Here is a 26,075-nt window from a genome sequence, read left to right as displayed (position 1 = left end):
TTTTCCTATATGAATCATAGGAATACCAAATTTCTACAATTCTGATTACTACACTTAAGAAAACTTGACAGCCAACAAAGACATATTTGTAAAGTAGGCAACAAGGAGACTCTGAAGGATGTTTTGGAAACCTAATAAGCCTGAGACCAAAAAAAGCATAACATCACGGTGACCTGTATGCAAATATGACACTGCTGGTCTGGTTTTATTTTTATTGATTTTTTTTTTTTTTTTTTTTCGGTACGCGGGCCTCTGTTGTGGCCTCTCCCGTTGCAGAGCACAGGCTCCGGATGCGCAGGCTCAGCGGCCATGGCTCACGGGCCCAGCCACTCCGCGGCATGTGGGATCTTCCCGGACCGGGGCATGAACCCATGTCCCCTGCATTGGCAGGCGGACTCTCAACCACTGCGCCACCAGGGAAGCCCTATTGATAACTATTAATTTAGTTATTTTTCATACACTGGTTGTACACAATTCTGTGAGAAAAACAGTAAACTAAAGGGGCTATTTCAATCATTAGAGCCAGGTGTTATACAAGACTTGAATATACTGCAGGGAGTATCTGTGAATTTTGACCAATGCAATGTAACCTACGTGGAAGGATCCTTACCTAATAGGTTTCAGTCTACTCCCCAAAGTTACTAAAGTCAGTGTACTAAAAAGAGTTGTTTTTACAGAAGGACTCCATTGTTTTCATTTTGTTAGATGTTATTCCTGTTTTGTACCAGGATAAAATAATGACCATTTTGACCTCCTGCCAACCTTGTACTTCTATAAGTACTGACAGAAATATCACTTTTTCATTCTAGGGGGAAGTAGTTATAAGCTAACAAAACAACTTTTTAATTAGTACTACTAGTCTAGACTAGTCTAGGGGGTCACTGAAGGAAATCCTGCTCAAAAAATGTGTTTGCCCTCATATTTCAATTCTGTCTTCCTTACTTCTTTGTGCCTCAGTTTCTCCACCTATGAAATGCATACAGCTATATCTGTCCCTGGAAGAGGTGTGTCAAAAGACTTTAAAAAGACAGGCATTATTTGAAGGCAATATAGTTTTATTATTTTAAAATATCAATATATGTCTTGCAAACAGCTGCTAAAAGCTAGTTTTTGGGGGGTGATTTTGTTTTTTAATTTATTCTGTGGATAAGGAAAATACCATCCTTAAAGCTTAAATATATGCCCTGTCGTACAGAATTCGAGTGAAGACAGTACAAACTTATCTTCAGCTTAATATATATACACATAATTACAGATATGTACATGTACATGGGTTAATATACACATATTTTCTAGCTCTGTTTGCTGGGAGGGTCCAGAAGCAGTGATATCCCAGCAGAAACAAGCTATCCAGTGTCCAGATCTTGGTTTCTAAGTTCCACTGTATACCATTCTTCAATAAAAGGAACCTATGAAAAGAGGCTGATTCTAGGGCTGGGGCTGGGAATATATAACATGAGCCTGAAGCAACTTTCCTACTTTCTTACCAGAAAGGATGGAGATGCTCAGAAGTCAAAAGGATGGTGCAGGTCAAAGACACACAGAGTCAACCTGATGTAACTCGCAAAGGCCAGGCTGGAACAATTTGTAAATATGACCCACAGTACAAAAGAAATAGGCACGAATCCATACTGACACAAATCACTGAATAATAAACGGGTGTGGGGAGGGGCGGATGGTGACAAGAATTTCAAGGACTACAACAGATACGCCCCCCTCCCAGGAGGCGGAATATAATCTTGCCCACCCCTCGCCTCCCACAGACTGGACTTGGTGACTGGTTTGCAAAGAACAAAAGCATGGAATGGGAAAAACAGTAGCTTTACAGTGGAGGAAACTAACAGACACTACCTTAACCAAATGTCTAGAGTTTACACAACATCAAGTTGATAGCAGTCAACTACCGATATGATTTGATAAGAAGAACCACTCACCTCTATGGTTTTCTTCCTAAAAATCCATAACCCTAGTCCAAACATGAGGAAAATGTTAAGACTAACCCAAATTGAGGGACACTCTACAAGACACCTGACCAGTACTCCTCAAAACTGTCAAGGTTATGAAAAACAAGGAAAGATGAGGAACCGTCACAGACTAGAGGCTAATTAGACATGGTGTATCCTAAAGTGGATCCCGGAAAAGAAAAGAAAAACGACATTAGTGGAAAAACTAGTGTAATCCTAATAAAGTCTAGAGTTTCGTTAATAGTAATTACCAATGTTGGTTTCTTAACAAATGTTTCGTGTTTATGTAAAATGTTAACATTAAGGGTAAGGAGTATAACAAGAAGCCTCTATACTATCCCTGCAACTCTTCTGTAAATCTAAAATTATTCCTAGATAAGTTTTTAAAATTTGAACATAAAAACTGCTTCTACTGATTTTTGTACATAACTTATGACCATGAATTAAATATTTTACAAAGACATTCTGACTTTGTCCTCTTGAGAAAGCCAACGCTGCCAAGAAAATGCATCAATTTATTACAAGTTTAAAGTTACCTGGAGCCCAATTTGCTTACTTAGCCCTGAGGGGTACACTTGCCTTGTCTAATAGAGGACACATCTATTAGCAGAATAGCTGCCACCATCTCAGTTTGGAAAGCCATCAGGTTCTCAGCCAATAACATATATTCAAAGTTAGGAATGTGGCCCTTTTTCCAGAACATACTTTTCATTCATCCCGATTCTGCCTGTATTGATTTAGAAAGAGCCACTTCTGCTGGTGCTGTCTTTCTCTGACTTTCCAAGCAGTTCATCTTAATAACTTTGGCCAGAGATTACCCCAAAAGTATACATGGCTTGGGATCTTGGGCTAGGGAAAGTCGACAGCCAGTGGTAAGCAAAGAATGGTAGAGGAACACAGCTGAGCTTTCCAAGGGGTTGAAAAGCTTTCAATCCTCACAGACATTTTCAGAGGCAGTTGAAGTTCTGGGCTTTGCTCTTAAAACATCTGTTAATAATTTTCTATAAAAGATAGTTCTTTGGATCCTGCTTTTCCATCCCTTTTGACTCCACAGTTAAAGACTTAAAAAACACAACAATATCAAAAACAATTTTTATGAAGGCCAATATTAGTAAAACGTTTACAGTCTTTTAAAAATATCCCAGAATCTACCAAGAGTAAGTCCTAGGGAGTAAACACCAAAGCATGTAACACAGATAAAGCTCTGATGTGCATATTAAACAACTTTTCATTTGTCTCATTAAATCCATCTTTTCTCCAATTTAGGCAAAGTTTATAGCAAAGTGAAATGAAATTTGTCATCAGTGGTTCATAAAATGGGATGGCTATGCTTCTGAATTTTGTTCAAGTCACCTTCTAGGCACTTATTAATACCTAGATATCCTAGTTTTGTTTCCTCAGAGGTCCCAGGAGATGGTTCCAATTTTACAAGAGAAACAGACATGTCCTTGTAACTAGTCCTGTCATTCATATAAGTGTGGCTTATTCATATGCTCAATGGGCAATGGAAAAAACTGTATGTGTTAATTAAAAGAGCAAAAATAAAGTCAGATCTTTCTCGGCATAAATGTATATTTTAAATCTTACAGCAAACAAACATACTTTTTTTTTTTTTTTTTTTTCTCACTGTTGTGGCCTCTCCCGTTGCGGAGCACAGGCTCCAGACGCACAGGCTCAACGGCCATGGCTCATGGGCCTAGCCGCTCCGCGCCATGTGGGATCTTCCCGGACCGGGGCACAAACCTGTGTCTCCTGAATCGGCAGGCGGACCCTCAACCACTGCACCACCAGGGAAGCCCAAACAAACATACTTTTAAGTGAAGATTTCCCCATATTTCCAAATAAGATACTGTTGAACATACCTTATAATGAATTTTACATTTGACCTTATTTTTTGATAAATATAGTTGTGAAAACTGAGTTAGACTCTTTCTTTTAAAAAATTCTCCCTTAACATGCACCTCTTCCTGTGATTGTCAAGACAATATGGCACACTAAGGCAGCAACATCCAGGAAGATAACCTGCATTTGTTTCTTTAGTTTGAAGTTTTAATGTCAAAATAAGGTCTTAAAATAATCCTTTCACAAAAATAAGGCAGCTTTATGCTGTGAAAACATTAGCTCTTTGTCAAAGGTTATGCTCTTCTGTCCTCATCTGCTGTCACCACCTGTCAGCATCTTCTTTAAAGATCAGTTTTTTCTTCGTAGCGACACCTACATGCGGCTCGTTGGCTGTCCAGGTACGGCTTACAGCCTAAATGTATAACACTGTCAAACAAGAGCTCCACGGTGCTTTCACATGCTGCAACGTAAGAAAGTGCCATTACTGTTAGGCAACTGCAAAGCATCACTCTCTCTTCACATATATTACGTGTTTCAGCACAATGTCAGGCACAGCCTTAGTGGGCACTTACACCTATTTTAGGTGAAAGTCTTCCCAATCCTCGCAAACTAGTAACATATATATACAAAGACTTTCCGTTTCAGCCTCTCTACGTGTATCTACTTTTTCTTTGCATGCAACTATTCAAACCAACTTTCTGTACTAGACAGTGAGTCTCCCTCAATAGCACTGATCAGTTCATCACTGTTAATTTTCCTTTTATATGAAAATATCACTAATAGAGATGCCTGATAACACTCTTAAGTTTGCACTTTAAGGAAGGACTTCTAGGTGCAGAAAAAAATGAAGGTTAAACATAGAGAAACTTCAAAACATTTAATTATAGTCAATAGCTTTTAATGATCACACATAATTTAATATGCTTAAAGTATTAAATGGACCCCAGTCTCTTTCTCTGACCAATATCCAAATTTGGCTTGGAAAGGGAGACACAGGAATCCAAGATGTTTTTCCTCTGGTGGGGTTTCTTAATTTTTTTGAAAGACTATAAAAAAGATAACAGATTTAACTTTTCTTATTCTAAGAAACCTGGAACACTTAAGATTATCTTAATATACTATACTTACAGAGACACAGCACAGAGTGGCTTTTAGTTATCCAAATACTTCTAGTTTCCAATATTCATGTTAAGAAAGAAACTTTTCATTACAAAATCTTGGCATTTTCAAAGTTTTCCAAAAGGCTGTGCCATTAAGGAATACAACCAACCACAGAAGTGTAAAGGTTATGATTACTAAATAGGAGACTGCAAGGAAATTGCTAACAACATTAGCATATCCTTAGGTCAGAAAACAGGAAACACATCTATCTGTGCTTCACCTGGACAACTAGTTTACCTTACCCAAAAGCGTTCAAAGGGATTCAGAGGTTTTGAGTTCAAGCTTCACCTGGAGCAGAGATTTCCTCCTTGTTATTACTTCCTAGTTATTACTAGAATTTCAGAATAACACCTATAATATGAGACTATTTGGGGAATACTGGAATAGACAGAACACAAGTTTTAAAGTCCGAAGTATGCAACTTGGGACAAGTTACTTCTTTCTGAACCTCAGTTTCCTTCCTTTAAAAAGGGGCATAATGCCAACTAGTACTTTGCGTTTCTGTGAACATCAATGAAAACATGTCTCAAGTATCTAGCACAGTCTCTTATGGAAAGTGCTTAAAAATGGTAGTTTCGTTTCTTGACCCTTCTTACTGCCCCTCCTCTTCTGATTTCAGTGTATGGTACGTTCTTTGACTTGACAGTAAAGAAATCTTGTTAACTACTAGTATTTGTACAGTAATGTGTATTTCTACAAATATTTCATTTTACCCTTACGACAACTCTACGAGATGGGTATTACCGTTCTCATTTTATAAATGAGGACACTGAAATGCCTATTACCTTTGCTGACTGTGCTTTGTATCCCTTCACTGCAATAATCATCACTGTGAGTATGACTACATGCTGAGCCCTGTGAGTTCTCTTGGCAAATCACTGAACCTGGGCGGGGCGGGGTGGTGGTGGTGGTGGTGGTGGTGGTGGTTTTGAGGACCCTCCTGACACAGATACATATGAAGAGACAGAGTTAAGACTCAAATCTTCCAGAACTTCCTACTCCAAATCCAATGTGCTATACTCCGAACTTCACTGGATCCAGAATTTCAAACTTCAGGCTCTGGGTAATTAGAACTATACTACAGGTACAAGATTTTGGATGAATTCTTCTCTAGCTCACACACCCTCCTCCCAAGGTTTCCTAACACTTCTTGCTTCTGTGATTGTAAACCATTTTAGATGACAAAATCACTGACTTCTCATCTCAGAAAATTGAAGGGGCTGTTTCACCACAGATAAGATAATACATAGTGAAAGATTTCTATCGGTATATCTTGTACTAACACAAAAGCATCTAATAAATCTTTGCAGACTGCACTTATCCCCATCCCACCGCATCAGCCTTACCTTGCACATGCTGAGCTAGCCCTAGTGTTTTCTGCACATCTCGGCAAATCTTGGAGAGGCAATATTGAAACTCCTCATCACAGTCGTTTTTGCTTTTGCCGCAGGTCTCATAGCACCTGTCGTGTTGGTTGCAGCACTTTGTCAAGGAAGGGATGCCAATGTTAAGCTGAAAGAGACATTTGGATGGATAACTGCTGATGAAATTCAAACCTCCTCTGAAGTAGCGCATCAAAGAAACTTACAAATCAAAGACAACACTGCTATATAGATAATTTCCAAAATTCGTTTCTGCCTCCAAATGCTTTCCAGGTTAGATATCTCTCCATTACCCTCACTTGCACCCACCCATGTTACTCCTTCCTCTCCCTCTCAGCCATGCCTCAAAGCTCCCTATTTTGCAATGTTAGAGAATTCGCAGTCATTTGCCGGTAGCAAACGCAACTTCCAATTGTCCAAAACACAAAACATAATTTTAAGAATAGAGGGCTTCCCTGGTGGCGCAGTGGTTAGGAGTCCGCCTGCCGATGCAGGGGACACGGGTTCGTGCCCCGGTCCAGGAGGATCCCACGTGCCGCGGAGCTGCTGGGCCTGTGAGCCACGGCCGCTGGGCCTGCGCTCCACAACGGGAGAGGCCACAAGAGTGAGAGGCCCGCGTACCACAAAAAAAAAAAAAAAAAAGAATAGAAAGATAAAGCTAAGAGCTTTAGAAGACTTTTGCAGGGGCTATGCAAGTATGATTTTTGGATATTCCAAAGTATTTTGCACCTCCTCCCTCAGTAAAATGTACTTTATATGAAATGTCACCAACAACTTCTAAGCTCCTACAACTCAAACTTTGTTTTTGGTTTTTGTGGTTTAATCTTTAAGTGTTCATCCATTCCCTAAAGACATTATTCCTTCGAATCTGTAATTATCTTTATCTATTTTAAATAACTTTATATGCAAAACCCTTGTGTCCAGGAATCACTTTCATAAAACATTTTTCTCCCATAATACTGGCTCAGATTCAGCCTCCCTTACAACAAATACACAGCTATCCCACTTAGCCTAGTTTTAATATAGAAAATATTATGCTTTCCTGTCCTTTTTCATCCTAAGTAATGTGACTTCTCTAAACTTTTCAATCATATCTGTGACATGAGGAAATATCATTTAAATGGTATTAACATCTACAAGATTAAAAAATAAAACATGACTTTTACTCCATTTAGTTTCATTAGGACTTATTAAATGTGTTTTAGCTATAAAAGAATATAACAAACCTGATCACTATTACAAAAAACAAAATTACTTCTGAGCCTGAAAACATACTGATGGTTTATCAAGAGTATTACATAGCCTACCAATCATAAAAACTTATCAAATAAAAAATAATATTTACATGAACACCAAACAGTGGGGAGCCACATCCATTCGGCGGGGAGGGTTTATATCCATAACGTGGAAAAGGCTTAGATCCTATAAAACATAAATGGTATCATAATTAATTTTCAAATATGTTAGAAAATACATACACAAAAAGGTCTACAATGTGCTAGACTAGCCCTGGAAATATTTGCTATTTGGATGCTAACATAAGTGAATATGTGTTTATTCGGATGATCATTAAAAATGCTAATTTGTCTACCGAATTATTTTTACTTCTCCCGAAGCAAAATATGTACAAATGTGTACATGTACGCATAGATGGCAGTTCATAAAATATTATGCTGGTTCATAAAATGTAATTATATTTGCAAGCCTACACCATACAAACATGTAAATCCTTATTCTGGACTTCTGTCAGTTTCAGAGGTTACATGCCAGACTGGGTCCATATATATGAAACATAAATCCACCCTATCTTACTGTACATTCTAATGCTTATATTTTTAGGTTAAAACCTACAGGCAAGAACTGTATCTTCCCATCCTCACTCAACGCTCCATTGTACACAAACCTCAATAACCATTAACTAGAGTCTAAAGCTAAGGAAGACAAGGTCACCTGATCATTTAATTACCTTAATATCATTATAAGACATTACAGGACCATTCTAGCCCAGACTCCAACCAACCATTTCACAAATATACTCCTCCGTCATCTAAGGAAAAAGGCAAGAAACAAAGATAGCTTGGGAAACTATTACTCCAGTTATACTCTCCTTAATTGCACCAATAGTTCAGTAACAAGGAGAAAGATGACATTATCAAAGCAACCTTAAATGCTGGAAGATACTTCAGAAATATCTCTCCTCATGTAATACAGAAATCACTTCAATATACCGAAGAGTCTTTGAATGTTTCCCACAATCCTATAGTGTCAAGAAACAGCCTACTCCATTGTGGCCTGGCATTAACAGTTGAGTTCTTTCTTCTCTTTTTCGTGTAAATTCTACCCGTAAGCAATCCTCTGCCCTCTGGGGAACACAAAGCCACCCAATTCCCTATTTTACATGATAATCCTTTCAAACACCTGGGGCTACCATTTACCTTCCACAAATAAAATACCCCCAGTTATTCCAAATACCACCCCACATCTGGATACTTAGGAGAGACACAAAGTATTCCACCAACTTTCATTCAATTAACATTTATTACTAGGAGACTTGAAGTTTGCCCTCCAAAAGTAAAGTGAGGAAGAAAAAAAGCAACCCTTCCAGTAGTCAGCCATCAAAATAAGTAATCCACTCAAAGTAATGAACTAAAAATGGTTTAAGTGAGCTGCTAAGACTCACATGCTCAACTGAGGTGACCAAGTAGAGCCTCAAGAGAGCATAACTTCAGGGCCTCCCTGGTGGCGCAGTGGTTGAGAGTCCGCCTGCCGATGCAGGGGACACGGGTTCGTGCCCCGGTCCGGGAAGATCCCACATGCCGCGGAGCGGCTGGGCCCATGAGCCATGGCCACTGAGCCCGCGCGTCCGGAGCCTGTGCTCCGCATCGGGAGACGCCACAACAGTGAGAGGCCCGCGTACCGCAAAAAAAAAAAGAGAGAGCATAACTTCACGGAGATATAAAGTTCCACCCAGTCTGAAGAACAATGTGTACAAAAGGGAATCGTTATGATGGATCTAGCAAAGAGGAGGCCAATGACAGAAGTTTCTCTAGCACTGTCCAAGAGGAGGGCTGTTCCTGGGCCCTTGGAAGATGAAGGTAGATGCCTCAGGCTATCACAGATGAGTCACTGTGATCCTTCAACTCCTGCTTTTAGTTCTTCACTCTTAAAAAAACTCTTTATGATTTGGCATTCCACTTTAAAGGGCCTACAGAGAGGATATTCTAACTATCAATACTTAGATATCTAATGGGCACCTCAAACTTAAGGTGTACCTCCTGCCATTCACCCCCAAACCTGCTCCATCCACAGTTCCCTCTTCTCAGGTAATAGATATCCATCCTTCCAGGTGCTCAGGGGAAAAAACCTCAGCCATCTTTAACTCTCTCATTTTCTTATATCCCACATCCAATTCAACAGCATATCCTGTTGACTCTACCTTCAAAATATTCAGAATCTAACCACTTCTCACTACCCCCACTGCTACCATCCTGCTCCAAGTCACCACGGATTACTGCCATAACCTAACTAGTCTCTTTGGTTCCCCCACCCAGCACCACCTCTAGCTACGGTCCAATCTCAACACTGAACCTGAGTGATCCTATTAAAATATATGTTAGATTAAGTCTTTGCTCTACCAAAATCCCTCCAATGGCTTCTCATTTTATTCAGAATAAAAGCTGGGACTTCCCTAGTGGTCCAGTGGTTAAGACTCTGCACTTCCACTGAGGGGTGCGCGGGTTCGAACCCTGGTTGGGGAACTAAGATCCTATATGCCATGATGCACAGCCGGAAAAAAAAAAAAAAGGGCCAAAAGTCCTTTCAGTGCCTATAAGCCCTATATAATGGCATCTCTGACCTCATCTCCTTACTGTTCTCTCTCCTCTGCCTTCCTTCCTCACTCCATTCCATCACATCTGACCTCTTTGCTGGGCCACAGACACTCCAGCTCTGCTCTTGCCTTAGTGCCACTGAAGCTGCTACTTTTCTATGTGGATACTCGTCCTCCTGACATCTACATACTTCATGTTCGAGGCCTTTTCTGACCATACCATTTGCAGCACATATGGCCTTCTAACATATCACTAACCTATTCTGTTTATTATCTGTCACCCCATATTAAAATATAAACCCTTTGAGGGCAGGAATTTTTGTCTATTTTGTACCCCCAACGCATAGAACAATGTCTGGCATATAGTTAGGTTCTCAATAAATATTTGTTGATGAATGAATGAATGAGCAGAAGACTTGGAAGCCTAATATTCACGGCAGTTATAATACTCATTATAAATAAACTGGTACTGCTGTTTACCCTTCAGTCTCTTTTGAGTTTGGTGAGTGTTCATTAGCCTCCAAGGACTGATCACTTCTAGTCTGTCACATCCAGAATGTGGCACCCCAAACTGAACACCATTAGGAATGATGGGTGTATTTTGAGCTGGATAAACTACTTGTACTAATATAACCTAAGACAGCATACGTTTCAGCTATGTCTCCATGCTAAAATACAGCACAGGACTTCCCTGGTGGCACAGTAGCTAAGAATCTGACTGCCAATGCAGGGAACATGGGTTTGAGGCCTGGTCTGGGAAGATCCCACATGCCGCAGAGCAACGAAGCCCTTGTGCCACAACTACTGAGCCTGCACTCTAGAGCCTGTGAGGCACAACTACTGAGCTTGTGCTCTAGGGCCTGTGAGCCACAACTACTGAGCCCGCATGGCACAACTACTGAAGCCCACGCACCTAGAGCCCGTGCTCCGCAACAAGAAGCCACTGCAATGAGAAACCCACGCACCGCAGCGAAGAGCAGCCCCCGCTTGCCATAACTAGAGAAAGCCCGCGTGCAGCAACGAAGACCCAATGCAGCCAAACAATAAAATAAATAAATAAATTTTAAAAAATAAAACAAAATACAGCACAATAACAGTAGAAAAAAAGTTTTTTTCTAAAATGAACTTTTTAACATCTACTGCTAGAGGCTCAGCACTTCTGCCATTCAATTTTTGAGCCTAAAACACTAAATTATAAAACTCTTATCTTGTTAGGTTTAGTTCATCATTCAGGACCGTTAAGCAGATTTTAAATGTAGAGGTATTCACCCAGTGTTACTTGTTATACCCAGATATTCACAAACTTGAGACACTGATTTAACCAGGACAGAGACCTGCAACACCCTGCTAGAGATGAGCCCTCTCTACAAGAAGCCATGACGTCATTGACCCAACCCTTTGGGCAGACCACTTAGCCAGTTGTGATTTCACCTAAATCAAGTTCTGTCCAGCCTACACTTTGCATGGGAGTATCATGAGAGACTAGGCATCTGATCTACCCTACCATGCTAGAAACCTCTTCACTTAAAGGGAGGAAGGCTGGATCAGCATTATATCCTTGGGGAAGCCATTCTAGCTCCTTGAAGTTCTCTCTTGTCAAGGGTTTTAACAATCAACTGTCTAAAATGTTCAGAAACTCATGTAGCAAGAAATACTAAGCAGTGAGTCACATTTATAGTCTGAAAAAAGTACAATAAATGTGCCAAAGAGTGTTCAAAAAGTCTGGAAACAGAAAAAATAGTGTATTTACTATACATATTTTTTTCAGGTTAACAACTGGACTTTTTGCTTTAAATTTAGAAGCATATCACCTTAAAAGGTGCCTGGAGACTGAAGCAACACATATCAGGCATATTACTTGAAAATCTAACCAACAAACTGTTTATCCTGTTTCCAACTTTGTGGATACCCCATACATTCCCCCTGCCAGTCTCCAGATTTCTGGCACTTATCTCTTTTCCATGAGGATCAAAGATTACCATCCTCGGACAACTGCTACAGGCCTAGAGTTTTAAAGGCATGTGGATGTCTAATCTCTTCTTCTCAAGTGTCTCCTTTTCTTTTTTTTTAACCAGAAAGTTATTTCTCTCAATGTTATACAACAGTAGCACTTCTATTTTCCCTTCCCTTTGTTTTTTATATAAACCCATGCACTTTCCTTCGATTTTGAGTCTATAAAAATATTTTTGAACATGCTAATGTGTACAATGATAGCGATACATACCTGTGTGCATATGTATTAGTATATACAGACATTACCTCATTTTGTAAAAGATAATTACCTTTGAATGGGAGAATGATTAGAAGCAAATGAAGTCAGAGAAAACAAAACAAAACAAAATATGCTTATTGTAAGAGAATAAAGAGGAAAAGAGTACAGAGAAAATCAGCTGGCAAAAATGAAAATGGAGGCAAGGATAGAAGTAGTAGTCATCTCAGCGCTAGTGCTTAAAACTGTCCTAAGAGAGAAGCTGCTAAAATGGAGTAATAAAGAACCTAGACCTACTGTATGTGAAATACTAGACAATAACACCATGAAGTAAGTGCTGGTAAAACTGGCTCCCCAGTGTAAGTGGAAAAAGGGGCATGTATTTCTTTTGAAGGAACCTACTAATATCAGTTCCTCAGAGAGGCCTTTCTTACTTACTCTATTTGGAATAGTGCCCCTTCACTTTTATATCCATTCCATACACCCATGGTTGGTTTTATTTTTCTTTCTAACATTTATTAACCAAATTAACATAATTAGTTTCTATGGAGACAGCAATTTTGTCTTGCTCACCTAGAAGATGCCTGGCACAAAGTGGGTGCACAGGAAATCACTGGATGAAAAAATGAGAAGCATTCCTTGCTGAAATTAAAATATTCTTTATCCACAGCAAAACATAAAACAAAACAAAAACAAAACAAAACAACCCCCCCCAAAAACCCCAGAAAACTGAACTAGTTTCCTGAAATTTTTTACAGTGTTTTAAATTCTAAATTCATCTTTATGAAATAATTATTTCTGAACAACTTACATAGAAGGTTGTTTATTTAAGATTAAGTTGATATGGAGTAGGTTGAGAGGAGTGAGGACAAGGTAGCAGAGCAGAAGGATCTGAGCTCACCCTCTCTTATGAAAACACCAAAATCACAACTAACTGCTGAACAACCACTGAAAAGGACTGGAACCTACCAAAAATGATATTCTACTCCCAAAGACAAAGAAACCACAAGAAGGTGGTAGGAGGGTGCATTTACCATACAATCAAATCCCATACCTGCCAGGTGGGTGACCGACTAACTGGAAAATAATTATATCACAGAGGTTCTCCCACATAAGTGAGAGTTCTGAGCCCCGGGTCAGGCTCCCCAGTCTGGGGGTGTGGCATCAGGAGGAGGAACCCCCAGAGCATTGTGCTCTGAAGGTCAGGGGGGCTTGACTGCAGAAAATCAACAGGACGGGGGAAAACAGAAAGGCCTCTCTTGGAGGACACACACAAGGCCTTGGGTGCATCGGGACCCAGGGGAAAAAGCAGTCACTTCATAGGACCAGACCTACCTGCTGATCTTGGAGGGTCCCCTGGGGAGATGGGGGGCACTTATGGCTCACTGTGGGGACAAGGACACTGGCGGCAGAGTTATTTGGAAGTACTCGTTGGCATGAGCTGTCGTGGAGACCACCATTTTGATGCCAAGACCTGGCCCCACCCTTCCCCGTGCTGGGAAACCTCAGGCCAAACAACCAACAAGGAAGGAACACAGCCCCACCAATCAGCAGACAGGCTACTTAAAGTCTTCTTGAGCCCACAGCCGCCTCTAAACACACTGCTTGACATGGCCCTGCCCACCAGAGGGACAACACCCAGCTCCACCCACCAGTGGCACCAGTCCCTCCCACCAGGAAGCCTGCACAAGCCTCTTAGACCACCCTCACCCACAGAAGCAAGAGGAGCTACAATCCTGCAGCCTGTGGGACCACAAACACAGAGAGTGAGACAAAATGAGATGGCAGAGGAGTATGTTCCAAACAAAGGAAAAGATAAAACCCCTGAAAAACAACTACGTGAAGTGGAGGTAAGCAATCTGCCCGAAAAACAATTCAGAGTAATGATAGTAAAGATGATCCAAGATCTCAGAAAAAGAATGGAGGCACAGATCGAGGATATACAAGAAATTTTTAACAAAGAACTAGAAGAATTAAAGTACAAACAGAGTTCAACAATACAATAAATGCACTAAGAAATACATTAGGGGGCTTCCCTGGTGGCGCAGTGGTTAAGAATCCGCCTGCCAATGCAGGGGACACGGGTTCGAGCCCTGGTCCGGGAAGATCCCACATGCCGTGGAGCAACTGAGCCCATGCGCCACAACTGCTGAGCCTGCGCTCTAGAGCCTGCAAGTCACAACTACTGAGCCCGCGAGCCTAGAGCTGGTGTTCCGCAACAAGAGAAGCCACCGCAATGAGAAGCCCGCGCACCACAACGAAGAGTAACGCCGCTCGCTGCACCTGGAGAAAGCCTGCGCACAGCAACGAAGACTCAACACAGCCAAAAATAAATAAATTAAAAAAAAAAAGAATTTGGATTTAAGTCCCATTAAAAAAAATACATTATAAGGAATCAATAGCAGAACAAATGAAGCAGAAAAATGGGTAAGTGAGCTGGAAGACAGAATGGTGGAAATCACTGCCATGGAACAGAATAAAGAAAAAAGAATGAAAAGAAATGACGACAGTCTCAGAGATCTCTGGGACAACATTAAAGGCATCAACTTTCGAATTATAGGGGTCCCAGAAGAAGAAGAGAAAAAGAAAGGGTATGAGAAAATATTCGAAGATATTATAGTTGAAAAGTTCCCTAACATGGGAAAGGAAATAATCAAGTCCCGGAAGCACAGAGAGTCTCATACAGGACAAATCCAAGGAGAAACACGCCAAGACACATATTAATCAAATTGACAAAAATTAAAGACAAAGAGAAAATATTAAGAGCAACAAAGGAAAAGCAACAAATAACATACAAAGGAATCCCCATAAGGTTATCAGATGATTTTTCAGCAGAAACTCTACAAGCCAGAAGGGAGTGGCACAACATATTTAAAGTGATGAAAGGGAAAAACATACAACCAAGAATACTCTACCCAGCAAGGCTCTCATTTAGATTCGCGGAAGAAATCAAAAGCTTTACAGACCAGCAAAAGCTAAGAGAATTCAGCACCACCAAACCAGCTTTACAAGAAATGCTAAAGAAACTTCTCTAGGTGGAAAAGAAAAAGCCACAACTAGAATCAAGCAAATTATGAGCGGGAAAGCTCACCAGTAAAGGCAAACACACAGTAAAGATGGGAAATCATCCACACACAAATACGATATCAAAACCAGCAATCGTGGGGCTTCCCTGGTGGCACAGTGGTTAAGAATCCACCTGCCAATGCAGGGAACATGGATTCAAGCTCTGGTCCAGGAAGATCTCACATGGCGCAGAGCAACTAAGCCCGTGCGCCACAGCTACTAAGCCTGTGCTCTAGAGCCCATGAGCCACAACTACTGAGCCCATGTGCCACAACTACTGAAGCCCGCATGCCTCGAGCCCATGCTCCACAACAAGAGAAGCCACCACAATGAGAATCCCGCGCAATACAATGAAGAGTGGCCACCACTCGCTGCAACTAGACAAAGCCCGTGCGCAGCAACAAAGACCCAACACAGCCAAAAATAAATTAAAAGAAAAAAACAAACAAAAAAACCCAGCTGGGCTTCCCTGGTGGCGCAGTGGTTGAGAGTCCACCTGCCGATGCAGGGGACACAGGTTCGTGCCCTGGTCTGGGAAGATCCCACATGCCGCGGAGCGGCTGGGCCCATGAGCCATGGCCGCTGAGCCTGCGCATCCAGAGCCTGTGCTCCGCAGTGGGAGAGGCCACAACAGTGAGAGGCCTGTGTACCACAAAAACAAAAAACAAAAAAAACAGCAATCGTGAGGAGAATACAAATGCAGGATACAGGAAATGCATTTGAAATTAAGAGACCAACAACTTAAAACAATCTTGTATATGTATAGACTGCTATAGCAAGACCTCATAATAACCACAAACCAAAAATCTACAATAGATAGACACACATAGACAAAATAGGAATCCAAACACAACATTAAAGATAGTCATCAAGTCACAAGACAGGAGAACAAAAAAGGAAGGGAAGAAAAAAGACCTACAAAAACAAATCCAAAACAATTAACAAAACGGCGGTAAGAACACAGATATCGATAATTACCTTAAATGTAGAGGGATTAAATGCTCCAGTCAAAAGACACAGTCTGGCTGAATGAATACAAAAACAAGACCCATGTCTTGAGGCCCACTTCAGATCTAGGGACACACACACACTGAAAGTGAGGGGATGGAAAAAGGTATTCCATGCAAATGGAAATAAAAAGAAAGTGGGAGTAGCAATACTCATATCAGACAAAACAGACTTTGAAGACTGTTACAAGAGACAAAAGACACTACATAATGATCAAGGGAGCAATCCAAGAAGAAGATATAACAATTATAAATATATATGCACGCAACATAGGAGCACCCCAATATATAAGGGAAATGCTAACAGCCATAAAAGAAGAAATCAACAGTAACACAGTAATAGTGGGGGACTTTGACACCCCACTTACATCAATGGACAGATCATGCAGACAGAAAGTCAATAAGGAAACACAGGCCTTCAATGATACATTAGACCAGATGGACTTAATTGATATTTATAGAGCATTCCATCCAAAAGCAGAATACACATTCCTTTCAAGTGCACAAGAAACATTCTCCAGGATAGATCACATGCTGGGCCCTAAAGCAAGCTTTGGTAAATTTAAGAAAACTGAAATCATATCAAGCATCTTCTCTGACAAACTATGAGATTAGAAATCAACTACAAGAAAAAAACTGTAAAAAACACAAACATGTGGAGGGTAAGCAACATGTTACTAAACAACCAATGGATCACTGAAAAAATCAAAGAGGAAATCAAAAACTACTTACAGACATTATGAAATTATATTCATATAATTATATGAAGTTATACCTATTGGTTTATACTAAAGGAAACTATGACCACTAAAAAAAAAAAAAAAATACCTACAGACAAATGAAAACAAAAATATGATCCAAAACCTATGGGACACAGCAAAAGCAGTTCTAAGAGGGAAGTTTATAGCAATACAATCTTACCTCAGAAAACAAGAAAAATCACAAATAAACCACCTAAACTTACACGTAAAGCAACAGAGAAAGAAGAACAAACAACCCAAAGTTAGCAGAAGGAAAGAAATCATAAAGATCAGAGCAGAAATAAATGAAATAGAAATGAAGAAAACAACAGAAAAGATCAATGAAACTAAAGCCTGGCTCTTTGAGAAGATAAACAAAATTGATAAACCTTTAGCCAGGACTCATCAAGAAAAAAAGGGAGAGGACTCAAATCAATAAAATGAGAAATGAAAAAGGAGAAGTTACAACTGACACCACAGAAATACAAAGGATCATAAGAGACTACTGCAAGCAACTATATGCCAATAAAATGGACAAATTCTTAGAAAGGTACAATCTCCCAAAACTGAACTAGGAAGAAATAGAAAATATGAACAGACCAATCACAAGCACTGAAATTGAAACTGTGATTAAAAATCTCCCAACAAACAAAAGTCCAGGACCAGATGGCTTCACAGGCGAATTCTATCAAACATTTAGAGAAGAGTTAACACCTATCCTCCTGCAACTATTTCCAAAATTGCAGAGGAAGGAACACTTCTAAACTCATTCTATGAGGCCACCATCACCTTGATACCAAAACCAGACAAAGATACCACGAAAAAAGAAAATTGCAGGCCAATATCACTGATGAACACAGATGTAAAAATCCTCAACAAAATACTAGCAGACCAAATCCAAAAATACATTCGAAGACTCATACACCATAATCAAGTGGGATTTATCCCAGGGATGCAATGATTTTAATTCTGCAAATCAATCAGTGTGATACACCACCATTAACAAACTGAAGAATAAACACCATGTGATCATCTCAACAGATGCAGAAAAGGCTTTTGACAAAATCCAACACCCATTTGTGATAAAAGCTCTCCAGAAAGTGGGTATAGAGGGAACATACCTCAACATAATAAAGGTCATATATGACAAACCCACAGCTGACATCATACTCAATGGTGAAAAGCTGAAAGTATTTCCTCTATAATCAGGAACAAGAGAAGGATGTCCACTCTCACTACTTTCATTCAACATAGTTTTGGAAGTCCTAGCCATGGCAATCAGAGAAGAAAAAAAAAAATAAAAGGAATCCAAATTGGAAAAGAAGAAGTTAAACTGTCACTGTTTGCAGATGACATAATACTATACATCACAGAAAATCCTAAAGACAACACCAGAAAACTACTAGAGCTCATCAAGGAATTTGGTAAAATTGCAAGATACAAAATTAATACACAGAAATCTGTTGCATTTCTATACACTAACAAAAGATCAGGAAAAGAAATGAAGGAAACAATCCCATTTACCACTGCAACAAAAAGATTACCTAGGAATAAACCTACCTAAGGAAGCAAAAGATCTATTCTCTGAAAACTATAAGATGCTGATGAAAGAAATTGAAGATGACACAAACAGATGGAAAAACATACCCTGTTCTTGATTGGAAGAATCAATATTGTCAAAATGACTATACTACCCAACGTAATCTACAGATTCAATGCAATCCCTATCAAATTACCAATGGCATTTTTCATGGAACTAGAACAAATAATTCTAAAATTTGTATGGAAACACAAAAGACTCTCAACAGCCAAAGCAATACTGAGAAAGAAAAATGGAGCTGGAGGAATCAGGCTTCCTGAGTTCAGACTATACTCTAAAGCTACAGTATTCAAAACACTATGGTACTGACACAAAGACTTACAGATCAATGTAACAGGACAGAAAGCCCAGAAATAAACCTATGCCCCTGTGGTCAATTAATCTATGACAAAGGAGGCAAGGGTATACAGTGGAGCAAAGACAGTTCCTTCAATAAGTGGTGTTGGGAAAACTGGACAGCTACATGTAAAAGAATGAAATTAGAACATTCTCTAACACCATGCACAAAAATAAACTCAGAATGGATTAAAGACCTATATGTAAGACTGGAAACTCTTAGAGGAAAACATAGGCAGAACACTCTTCGACATAAATTGCAGCAATATCTTTTTGGATCCACCTCCCAAAATAATGAAAATAAAAACAAAGATAAACAAATGGGACCTAATTAAACTCAAAAGTTTTTGCACAGCAAAGGAAACCATACACAAAATGAAAAGACAAGCCCCAGAATGGGAGAAAATATTTGCAAATGATGTGAACAAAAAGGGATTAATCTCCAAAATATACAAACAGCTCATGCAGCTCAATAAAAAAATAACAACCCAATCAAAAAATGGGCAGAGTAGCTAAATAGACATTTCTCCAAAAAGCACATGAAAAGATGCTCAACATCACTAATTATTAGCGAAATGCAAATCAAAACTACAATGAGGTATCACCTCACAGTGGTCAGAATGGTCATCATCAAAAAGTCTACAAACAATAAATGCTGGAGAGGATGTGGAGAAAAGGGAACCCTCCTACACTGTTGGTAGGAATGTGAATCAGTACAGCCACTATGGAGAACAGTATGGAGGTTCCTTAAAAAAAACTACAAATAGATCTACCATATGATCCAGCAATCCCACTTCTGGGCACATATCCGGAGAAACTCATACTTTGAAAAGATACATGCACCCCAACGTTCACTGCAGCACTATTTACAATAGCCAAGACATGGAAGCAACCTAAACGTCCAACGACAGATGAGTGGATAAATTAGATGTGGAACATATGTACAATGGAATATTACTCAGCCATAAAAAAGAATGAAATAATGCCATTTGCAGCAGTATGGATGGACCTAGAGATTATCATACTAAGTGACAAAAGTCAGACAAAATGATACAAATGATTTACAAAACAGAAACAGATTCACAGACTTAGAAAACAAACTTATGGTTACCAAAGGGGAAAGGTGAGGGAGGGATAAATTAGGAGGTTGGGATTAACACATACACACTACTATATATAAAACAGATAAACAACAAGGACCTACTGTATAGCACAGGGAACTCCACTCAATACTCTGTAATAATTTATAGGGGGAAAGAATCTAAGAATAGATGTATGTATATGCATAACGAAATCACTTTGCTGTACACCTAAAACTAACACAACATTGTAAATCAACTATACTCCAATGTAAAATAAAAATTAAAAAATAAATAAAAGAGTTAAAAAAAGAAAAAATGGTTCAGTTGATATGGATACCATGATTACAACTGTATTCATATCATTTTAAGTGTTGTTATAAAAGGTGTTATAAGTCACTGATCATTAAAAATATTTAGCATTTCTACTGGTGCCAGTTTTTACTAAGTGCTATGAACCGAACTGTGTCCCCGCCAAAATCATATGCTGAAGCCCTAACTCTCAATGTATTTGGTGATAGGGCCTTTGGCGGGTAATTAGGGTTAGACGAGGTCACGAGGGTAGGGCCCTCATGACGGGATTAGTACCCTTATAAGAAGACGCACCAGAGAACTTACTTTCCCTTCACCCGCTGCCCCTACCATGCAAGAAGGCAGCTGTCTGCAAGCCAGGAAGAGAGCTCTCACCACAGAAAAGTGTTGGCTAAACCTTGATCTTGGACTTTCTAGCCTTCAGAACTGTAAGAAATAAACTCCTGTTGTTTACATCACCCAGTCTGTGGTATTTTATTATAGCAACCTGGGCAGACTAATAAACAAAGCAAGCAAAAACTCAACAGTAGAAGAAACAACATCAGAGTCAAACCAAAAATCCATGATGTGCTGGGGTCACCGTCCCCTAGAATTTGTAAGCAGAAATTACAAATTACAATCTCTTAGCTTTTCTGTACAGAAAGCTAAGAAAAAAAAATGAGATAGGAATAAGAGTTTTAAAAACAAACCAGGGACGTCCCTGGCGGTCCAGTGGTTAAGACTCTGCCCTTCCACTGCAGGGGGCGCAGGTTTGATCCCTGGTCAGGAGCTAAGATCCTACCTGCCACAGGGCGCTGCCAAACAAAACAGAACAAAACAAAAACCAAATCCACTACGTACAACTACATGGAAACACTATTCATCGATTTCACTTTCTGACTACGCGACTGCTCTTATCTTGATGCTTTATATTCTATCATCTGTATGGGCAGCTGAAATCTATAGATTCTCCTGGACTGAGACAATGATAGCTCTTTTCTACATATTTTTCTTAATTTGGTGTAAATACCTTCAACAGACCAATTTCCTTCACCTGAAAGACACTGAAACGGATGAGAAGCATGAGGGGAAGGCTGCTGGGTCACAGAGAGATCTTATCACTGTGTTTTGTATGAAGCCGTACAGAATTCCAACCTGCTTTCCCAAACACCTGAAACTTTAAATTCCTGATTATTAATCTCCAAAGGCCCTTATGCTACTTTAGTTTTCTAGTACATTCACTTTCCTATTTTCCTCAATCTCCAACACTTCTATTCCCACCTTCTCACTCAGCTGATGACCTCGATTCCTACTTCACTGAGAAAACCAAGGCAATGAGAGGATAACTTGAACACTACCCACCTAACCGGCATCTGTGCCCATATCCTCTCTGCTCTTGGCCAATCTATTTATGTACTAGAACTCACTCCTCTCACCTAAGGACATGACTCCAATAATTCTCCTTCCTCTCTCCCTCATTAGTGTTTTTACTCTCTGCTGAATCATTCTCAAAAGCATACAAATATGCTGTTATTTTTCCTAATGAACCGAAAACTAGTTTTTCCATGTTCACCACCCCCACCCCACCCCCGCTTTCAGTTAATGGCAACTCCATCCTTACAATTATTCAGGCTGAAAACTTTGGAATCCTTTTTTAGTTTACTCACACCTTCCTTCTAAGCCATTAGCAAATGCTTTAGGCTCTTCCTTCAAAATATACCCCAAATCCAACCACTTCTCACCACCTTTATTGCTACCACCCTGAACAAAATTACCACCATGTTTGGTCTGAATTTTTGCACTTGTCACTCCGCCTCCATTCTTGCTCCCCCACCTCTCTCGACCCTTTTTATTCTGAGCACAACAGCCAAAGGGATCCTGTTAAGATATCAATTACTGAATGAATTGAATACTTATTCATAATCCTAAAAACATTTTACAAGCCAATTTTGTTTTCTATTTTTCAAGGAAATTGGAACATTTTCTTCCTCAATCTTTTCTGCTGTCAGCGAGAAGAAAGTTAAAAGAAAAAAACAGTGATCATTAAATTTGCTCCCCTACGTAACTTTATTTCACTCTCCATAAAGCCTTGTTCCCACCCTAGGGAGGATGGCCAGAAGGAGCGAGTCTCCATAATGCTGGTCCTTCACTAGAGCAAAGATAAAAGAATGCAACAAATCTGCGCCCTTTAATCCAACACCTCTCCCTCCGTTAAGTCTTTTTTTTAAGGCTCCCTTGACCTCCTTACTGCGGCTATTAAACAACCCTTCATCACCATGCTCCTTTAATTTTGAGATTTGTCTGTTTCTGTTTGGTTCTGATTTGGTCACTAACATTCCAAAATACAGGAAAGGTTGAGATAGTGTTCCAGGGAGACTTCTCAAGTAACAGCAATTAAAGATCAATCTTCATTATGTTGGAATTATCAACACGGTGACTTGGAACCACAGTCCTATGAGCAGACAGTACTTACTAAGTACTAAAAGATTTTCACTGAAGCATACCGTTTCCTAAATTCTCGAGTTCATTTGTGTTTTTTATGCTGGAGACCTTGCTCTAAACTCCAAATGGTAAATTTTGTGAGGCTTGTGGAAGAGAAGAGGATTAAGAAAAAGGAAAGATTAAAATAATATTTTTAATAAGAATAGTATCCATTTAACTTCAGAGATATTTTAACTGTAATAAACTAAACTAAATAAACTCTAGAACGCTTGACTCATAATAAATTTATGAGGACTGATCCTTCCAAGTCTTTCCTATCTCAGTAAACGGCAATTACATCCTTCCTCTGGCTCAGGCCAAAACCTTCAGAATCATCCTTGACTGGCATTTCAGCTCTGGTCCTTTACACTTGCTGTTCCCTCTGCCTGGATTGTTCTTTCCCTAGATCATCACAGTGCCACCTTCCCCATTTCAGATTTCCTCTCAAATATTATCTCATCAGTGATATTCCCCCAACCTATTTAAAAGAGTAAACTAACGCCTCCCAATACCGCCACTGACGGTTCCCCTGCTGTAGTGTTCTGGAAGCAATGGCCCACTTCAGATCTACACACACTGCAGATCTGGCTTGTTTTACTTATTCTTTAGTTTACTGTCTCTCCCCACCAGAAGGTAAGCTCCATGGACAGAAATTCTGTCAGTTTTGTTCACTGCCAAATCTCCAATTGGTACAATGCCTGACACATAGCAGGCACTCAGTTATTTGTTTAATGAATGGGGATGACTAAGTAAAACTAAGTAAAACTATGACATCTGCCTCAAGAAAGGCAACCATTTAATCTTCAAATTACTCACTTATTCTTCCTAACAAGCTCTACAAGGACAAAAACATCCTTCCTGATTGAACACCGGTGGTAACATTTAGGCATACATTTAAGAAGGAATGAAATTTAGCAGTTCATAGCATACAAGATATAGTTCATTCTTTACCTCCATTAACAGAAAACTAGAGATCATGACCACATGTTGCATCACGTTTTCACATGACAGAGGTCCCTTTTCAATTCACCTACATATAGTCCAGTTTTACCTCTAAAGTCCTTTAGTTCCCTATTATTTTGGGCTGCCAAGCATTAAATTAACTAGGCCCAAACCTTGTCCACTTTTATCGGAAACATGATCTCCCAATTACTTTCTTAGCATTTTGAAATTCAAAAAAGAAGCCCAAGTACTTTGTCTGAACTATTACAACATCTAAGCATTCAAAAGAGTCAAGCGCTTCAAAAGAAAGATCTCTGCCTGAAATACTAAGTTATTAATCACCAACAATGCCACCAAACAAGTTCTCAGATTCAAACAGAATTAAAGTTTAAAAATATGAAAACGTAAATCAAAAGAATAATATTAATAGCAACCAACAGTGAGGAGGCAGCGTCACTGGTATCTAAGGAAAGAAAATTCCTGTTAAGTACTGCTTGAATCATTTCCTATTAGAGTTAATCAGAACTCTTTCTCAACAGTAAAGTACACCAAAAGTCTGTACAAAGGTCGCAATTTATTGTCTGTAGCTTTGCAGAAAAAAAAAAAATTTAAACCAATTCTTGAGAAAGTTACAAAAGCATGACTTTAAAGTTCCTGGTATGTTTTGCGTGTTCAGCTAATTTAAAGGCGCTAAATAAAATCAGTCTGTTTCACTCCATCCCCATGACGCTATGTCACTAAGTTCTTAGGCAACTTTCATGCAATTTCAACAACAACAACAAAAGAAAATCAAACGCAACGAAAACAGAACGGAGAGTACGCTCTCCGGCGATCTCTCACATTCTAACAATAGTGGCGTGAACTCGTCAGCAGGTTTCTCAATCACAAGAATGGCACGAATCTAGCGATGGTTAAGTTTTCCCAGGGCCAGAGGACACCGTCAAGGTCTGGCCGGCATCTCACACCTCCACGACTTCGGTCCCCCTCAAAAGCCCTGAAAGCACGGGCCTCGCAGGGCCTGGGGTTCCCCTCACCGTCATTGCACTTATACTGGCAGAGCCCGTCCTCGCCTCCCAGGAGGTCCAAGGCGGCGTTCAGGTACGTGTCTATCTTGTGAACGCCGTTCCGGATGGTCTTCAGGGAGGCTCTCCAGTCGGTGGTCTGGGCCTGCTCCTGGCACCTGAAAGCGGCGGTCAGGAGGAGAAGAAGGACGGCGAGCACGGGCCGCAGGAGCAGGGCCATCCGTGCAGCGCCGGGCCGTGATAGGCCGCACGGGTCCCCGGAGCCGCGCCCTAGGCAGCGTCCCTCGGGTCGCCCTAGGCAGCGGCGCGGGCCCGGGGCATGGCGACGGCGGCCAGCTCCATGCCCACGCCTCCTGCCCGGCTGGGAGGCGGGCCCTCACCGCCTGCAACGAGCTCCCGCTGGAGCACAGTGCCTCGGCAGAGATCAGGGAGCGGCACACGCGCCCACCTGGGCGGGCCGCGGCTCCTGTGCGCCTGCGCCAAGCGTGGTGCGTCAGAGGCGCGGGGTAGGCGGGTCAGAGCGGCCGGTGCGTCCTCCCCACCCACGTGGTGGTCGCGGCGCGCCCCTGAGGCCGGCTCACTTGGCCCTCGTTAGTACTACCTTAGGGGTTCGTTGTACTAACTAAATACCTATGCCGGGCCCCGTACCCCAGACAGGCAGATTAGTTCGTCCCGGTGTCAGTGGACATCGGTATTTTTTGAAAGCTCCCGGGGTAGTTGTAGGGTGCAGTCAGGTGGCGAACCCTTGTGACCTCATCTGACCTGTCGGGGTGCAGCCCAGTCACCCCGAGCGACAAGCTTTTCAGGGTGTAGACAACGTCAGAGAAATGAGCCACCCCCCACCCTCCCTACCCGTAATCCCCTGTAGAGAGCGCTGCTTGAAATCGGGATTCTGCGGGATACGTGGGCCGAACGCGCATCTCACCTCCTCGGGTCCTTACCTGGTCCTCTCTAACCGCGGTGGCCGCCGTTGGGGGAACGGGATTGGAACATGTTAACCCAAGACCGTGGTGGTGCCTGGCTGACAAAGACGAGCTAGATGCTAGTTTAGAAATTTTGGAAGAAGAAAATGGTTTGACAATAAAACCATGAGTTTTCTTCCCTGGTAAGGAAGAAGCCGTCCT

At 40.7% G+C, this 26,075-nt stretch overlaps 1 protein-coding gene across 1 annotated transcript; it reads right to left on the bottom strand.

The window, feature by feature from the left end:
- Positions 1-1,034: 1,034 nt before the first annotated feature.
- PLA2G12A (phospholipase A2 group XIIA) lies at positions 1,035-25,423 on the bottom strand. The gene is made up of 4 exons (XM_032633249.1): positions 24,964-25,423; positions 7,695-7,771; positions 6,314-6,479; positions 1,035-4,266 (listed from the first exon to the last, which is right to left on the bottom strand). Exons 1-4 carry the CDS (start codon positions 25,169-25,171, stop codon positions 4,148-4,150), a joined length of 570 nt encoding a protein of 189 aa, XP_032489140.1. The 5' UTR covers positions 25,172-25,423; the 3' UTR covers positions 1,035-4,147.
- Positions 25,424-26,075: the final 652 nt, after the last annotated feature.

Source organism: Phocoena sinus, chromosome 5 (genome assembly GCF_008692025.1).
Source record: "Phocoena sinus isolate mPhoSin1 chromosome 5, mPhoSin1.pri, whole genome shotgun sequence".
Taxonomy (NCBI): domain Eukaryota; kingdom Metazoa; phylum Chordata; class Mammalia; order Artiodactyla; family Phocoenidae; genus Phocoena; species Phocoena sinus.
The sequence above is the reverse complement of the archived record's forward strand: the minus strand, read 5'-3'. Positions and strand labels throughout refer to the sequence as shown.

Coding starts and splice junctions, on each gene's coding strand:
- PLA2G12A (XM_032633249.1), bottom strand. CDS start 25,171: ATGGCCCTGCTCCTGCGGCCCGTGCTCGCCGTCCTTCTTCTCCTCCTG. Junction 6,480..7,694: donor CCCCACTGTTTGGTGTTCAT/GTAAATATTATT, acceptor TGTCTCTTTCAG/CTTAACATTGGCATCCCTTC. Junction 4,267..6,313: donor GCTAGCTCAGCATGTGCAAG/GTAAGGCTGATG, acceptor CTTACGTTGCAG/CATGTGAAAGCACCGTGGAG.